Below are 5,036 nucleotides of genomic sequence, written 5' to 3' on the forward strand. Positions count from 1 at the left end.
TAAAAAATCTGCTCGTTTATTATCACAAAGCAAAGGTCCATTGGCTTAACAGACAAGCATACCATTTAAATACATATTCAAAATTATTCTCGAAATGCAACATTGATGGTCTCTGGTCAACATTTCTTTACGTGACCACACTGTGAAAACAACTTATAAAATTTGTGCTGTTTTTATTTAATTTTAAATTTGCTTAAATTAAGTGACACACACATATATCTTGTAAAAATGAAAACTTTATATATAAAAAAAATTGCCTTGATCTCATCAAAATTCCAGTCCTCTCCCCAAAGTATCTACTGCTATCAATTTGGTATTTATACTTTTAGATCTCTTTCTAGAGACTTAAGTACATTTATTAAAATAGCTGTAAGACAAATAGGTTTTTTACATTTTACAGGAAGATTAAATAATATGGTTTATGTCAATCTGCAATTTTTCCCATTCAATTTGTATTGAAGCTATTGTCATTCTGTAGTATGAAATATATCTCATTTATGTACAGGGGTACAGTGATCCAAGATATCTAAATGCAAGTCTTTAGCAACTTCTATGCTAGTTGTCATTTAAGTAGTTTATTGTTTTAAGCTTTTAGAAAAATACTGTTAGGAAGATTCTTGTATATGCCTCTTGGTGCACTTGTACAATGATTTCTTTAAGATAATATTATGTGCCAAGCACTGTGTTATGTGAGAAAGGTGTTATTATTATCTTTTCATTGCACTGAAGGTAAAAAGTGACTTGTCTAAGTTCACACAGCTAGTAAGTGCTAGATCTGGGAGTTTCACACATCCTATCTAGCATCAGGATCAGTGTTCTTAATAACTACTCTCTATTCCTTGCTTTTAAACAAAATAACTACTGGATCAAACTGTATTCACATTTAAATTTTAATATATGCTGTCCATTTGCCTCCAGAAAGGCAACATCCGTTTACATCTACACTAAGAGGGACATTTTTATTGATACTTCCCTGGCATATCCTTCCAAAGGTGGAAACTGTTTGTTTGTTCTTAGAAGGAAACAATGTAAATATTTTAATAAAAACAATCCCACAGTATTTACTGTCATCTGGTAATAACATAAAGGTGAGCAAAACAATATGAATAAATGCTTTAGAACTACCCTTCTAACAAAGGACACCTAAAAAAACTGTATTGCCTTCTCAACAATTTCTCACTTCATTGATCATTTCTAGTTGGAGACACTTTGGAGCAGAGTAATGTTATCTCCTTTTAGTATGATCCGACTCAGTTGTTTTCTTGACTTTGTTTTAGAATGAATCTCTTCTGCATCATCTAATACGAGGTCCATATTCCCATCAAGACCAATGATACAGCCCTCTATCTGCATACTCACTTGCTCATAAAGCCACACCTGAATCTGAGATCTATTTTGCAAGTATCTGAAGAAGAGATTGATGGGCTGAACCATCACCTTCTGCACCTTCGGGCCCTGGCCCTGGTATGCCATGGTGGAAGCTCACAAAGACCTCACGATCCTGCACACCCTGGAAATTGGTTTTAAGTAAAACAGTAATGGAGAACTCAATACAGATCTTCAGTTACTGATGATGATTAGAACCTGTGCCTTAACGCTATTGTGAGAGAAGGCTGAGTAGGTATTGCCTCTGGAGGAACAGATTGTAGTGTCCTATAAAGTGAACAGGAATGCGTTCATTCTCACCCACCACACGTCTCTTTAACTATGCTTTTATTACTTTATAACAGTTTGAATAAACTATCTGGGTATTTCTGTATTCTCATTTGTCCTGCTTCTAGTATAGGAAATAGAAGGATGAGCAGTCTCTCACAGACTGAAAAGATAATTCTCTTGTCATAGATGTATATATTTTGTTGTAATATATATGTGAGTGACTGTAACAGAAAACTGGATCCACTTCCTAATTACTGTCAGAAACAATGGTTCCTGATTAACTATCCCTAAATCAAAACCACCATTCTGGTTAGATGCCCTCCATCATTTCACTAGCTCATAGAAAAAGTCTATTAAAAATTTTTTTTTAAAAAAAGGAGCAACTTAGTTACCTAGTAATATATATTGCCCATGGTTAAAATATCCTTGGGTGTTTGACGTTTTTTGAATGGTAGAGTTTGGCGTTTTGTTATTTGGAAATAAATCATTTGTACTCCTGCTATAAAAGAAATTTCGGTTAAAAACCTAAGTTAAAATTTAACCTGTCGGGCCTCCCTGGTGGCGCAGTGGTTGAGAGTCCGCCTGCCGATGCGGGGGATACGGGTTCGTGCCCCGGTCTGGGAGGATCCCATGTGCCGTGGAGCGGCTGGGCCCGTGGGCCATGGCCGCTGGGCCTGCGCGTCCGGAGCCTGTGCTCCGCAGCGGGAGAGGCCACAACAGTGAGAGGCCCGCGTACGAAAAAAAAAAAAAAAAAAAAAAAATTTAACCTGTCAACTTAGGATAAAAATTTAACCAAACAGTAATGATGTTTTTCTCCTCTTTTTCTATTTTCTGAATCACTCTGTATAACAGGTTATGTTTCCTTGAATAGTAACTAATATAAAATTATATAATCCCAGTGCTTTATTTGAATAGTTCATTTTGATTGATTCACTTTTAAGTTTTTTTTCTGTTTTTATTCTGAATTTCTTTTTTAAGTTAAACTTCTAAGCTATACTTTTATACACAGTTTTTCATTTTTAACCTTTTTGTCAAATGTATGCGCATAGTTTTTCATGGTATTCTTAATATTTTAAATGTCCATTATATCTCAGGTTACTAACCCTTCCGTGGGTTGAGCCATTCGTCTGGCTTTTTTATATAGCTTCTATTTCTTTGCTGATAATTTCTTTGTTTCATTTGTTTTAAGCATTGCTCATTGAAGCATTTTTATGATAACTGCTTTAAAATCCTTGTGAGATACTGCCTACATCTGAGTCATCTTGGCACCAGCATCTACCTTTTATCATTCAGGTGGTAATTTTACTGGTTCTTGGTGTGACTAGTGATTAGCAATTGTATCCTGGATATTTTGACTATTATGTTAGGAGATTCTGGGTCCTATTTAAATCTTCGATTTTAGGAGGTAGTCACCCTGTGTAGGTTTAGCCTGTAGGTCTTGACCTACTTTTGAGGGTTGTGGATCCAATGACAACTTAATTTTCAGAACTTTTGCAGTGCTATTCTAATCGACTCCTTTTATGAAGTATACCACTAAGATATCACTCTGAAAACCTGGGTGTTACTCCACATTACAGTTCAGTTCTTGATCCCTTAGGTGTGATAATTTGGGTCATTTTCACTTGTGGGTTGCTCAAGGATCTGCCCAGGGCTTCCTCTGTAAGTTTAAAGAATCTCTTTCTCCTGCTTCTTCCTCTCTTCGAGATTCTCCAACTCTCTAGTTAAGAAGGTGAAGGGCTCCCCCTGCCACCACCAGGAGAACAGTGTGAAGTCCAAACTCCTCATTCAGTCTCCACTAACCCCACAGGGGAAGGGAGTCGGGGGGGTGGGGGGCACTCATGGTGTTTGCTTGGGGTTGGGCAATTATTTGTCAAAAAATTTCTATCATCCTAGGCTGCCCCTTTCCTCACCTTTTGGCTGAGAAATCAGGTTTTTCTTTGGGCTTTTTTGGGTATGTGCCCATTTGGTGTTCCATATTACACATTAATCCAATGCCCAGTCAGGATATATAAAATATTTATTTAAAAAAAAGATAAGAAAAAGTAAGAAAAGAAAAAAACAGAGAACTTGCCATCATGTCATTCCTCAAGACCAGAGATTCCCCACCCAGTATGCTCTCTTCTTTCCACCTTTCAGAGTCCTCTTATGATTGTCTGTTATAATTAGTCCAGGGTCTTCAGCTGTATTTATCAGGGAGGAGCAGAGAGAAATGAGTCTATTCCATTCTATCTGTAACCAGTAGCCCAGAACATAACCTTTTGAGTCGTGTTTTTTCACTTAGCATAAGGCTTTTGAGTTTCATTCATGTTGTAGTAATTCTAGCTTCAGGTTCAAAAATTAATAATTTAAACCTCTGTGGCATAAGACCACTCTCTTATTGTTGTATTTTTGTTCTTTACTCTTTGCTGATACTTTGGGAGTAGACTTTTTTTTTTGAGATTGGCTTTAAATTGCAAAAATATTTGAACTTTTTTGAATATATTTCATCCGACACTTCTATGTGCTTGTAATTGCTAGTGGTGGAGGTAGATGGGGGTCAAAGCAGATTTGCATCAGTTCAATCTGCTAAGATTGTAAGCTGCATCCAATCCTCTTTGTAATAAAGCAAAATATACATAACTAAGCAATTTAAAATATGTAGTTTGAGGTACACAACCCCTGCAGTACACACTGTAGCATGTCTGTAGTATCAGACAACTAAAAGACGACCAGACATTATCTGTCACTGTTTGAAGTCTGAAGATGAAGACAATTTGTGAATACTAAGGTTTGTTCAATGGCTTAGATAAAAGAGACTGGTAATAATAGTTTTGTATTAAAACATGTATAATATTGCAAACTAATATTTAAGCCATTTGACATAGAAATATGATTCTTGTTAATATACTCACATCCAGATACTTGCATTTGGATATTCCAGTGAAATTAATAGTGTTGGCTTATACTCAACATCCACATTTGGAAGAATTCAGTTTCTCAAGCCAAATAGTTTTGCTATTTCCCAGTTATTTATTCAGGAAGATGATATAATAAGTGAGCATATTTCAAAAGCAACATCTTTGGGGGGGTTTGGAAAAGTGTGTGTGCACGTGTTTTTACATGCCTATATATTTTGCATATTATATAATGTATTTAAAGTGCTTAGTATAGCACTTTTTCTTCTAGATTATTATGATGGTAGTATAAAAATAGCAATTGATCTATTTACTACAACAGCTCTTCCTAAGAGCGAGTTTAGATTTTGAATGAGAAATTATCAAGTAACTATGTTTCCAGAATGATATCCTGTGATTCTATAATCACTGATCACTAAAATGCCTCTCCATACAAACCATCTCCAAGGAGTGGGTTTGGGGTATGAGAAAAGCACACGTGCTAGA

The 5,036-nt window shown here is 35.9% G+C and overlaps 1 protein-coding gene across 1 annotated transcript; it reads right to left on the reverse strand.

Moving 5' to 3' along the window:
• Positions 1 to 1,145: 1,145 nt before the first annotated feature.
• LOC309796903 (small nuclear ribonucleoprotein E-like) lies at positions 1,146 to 1,473 on the reverse strand (the record flags this gene model as incomplete). The annotated part of the gene is made up of 1 exon (XM_082610310.1): positions 1,146 to 1,473. The coding sequence occupies one exon, from the start codon at positions 1,471 to 1,473 to the stop codon at positions 1,195 to 1,197; it is 279 nt and encodes a 92-aa protein (XP_082466436.1). The 3' UTR covers positions 1,146 to 1,194.
• Between the last annotated feature and the right edge of the window lie 3,563 nt (positions 1,474 to 5,036).

Source organism: Mesoplodon mirus (assembly GCF_964341445.2).
Source record: "Mesoplodon mirus genome assembly, chromosome: X".
Lineage (NCBI taxonomy): Eukaryota > Metazoa > Chordata > Mammalia > Artiodactyla > Ziphiidae > Mesoplodon > Mesoplodon mirus.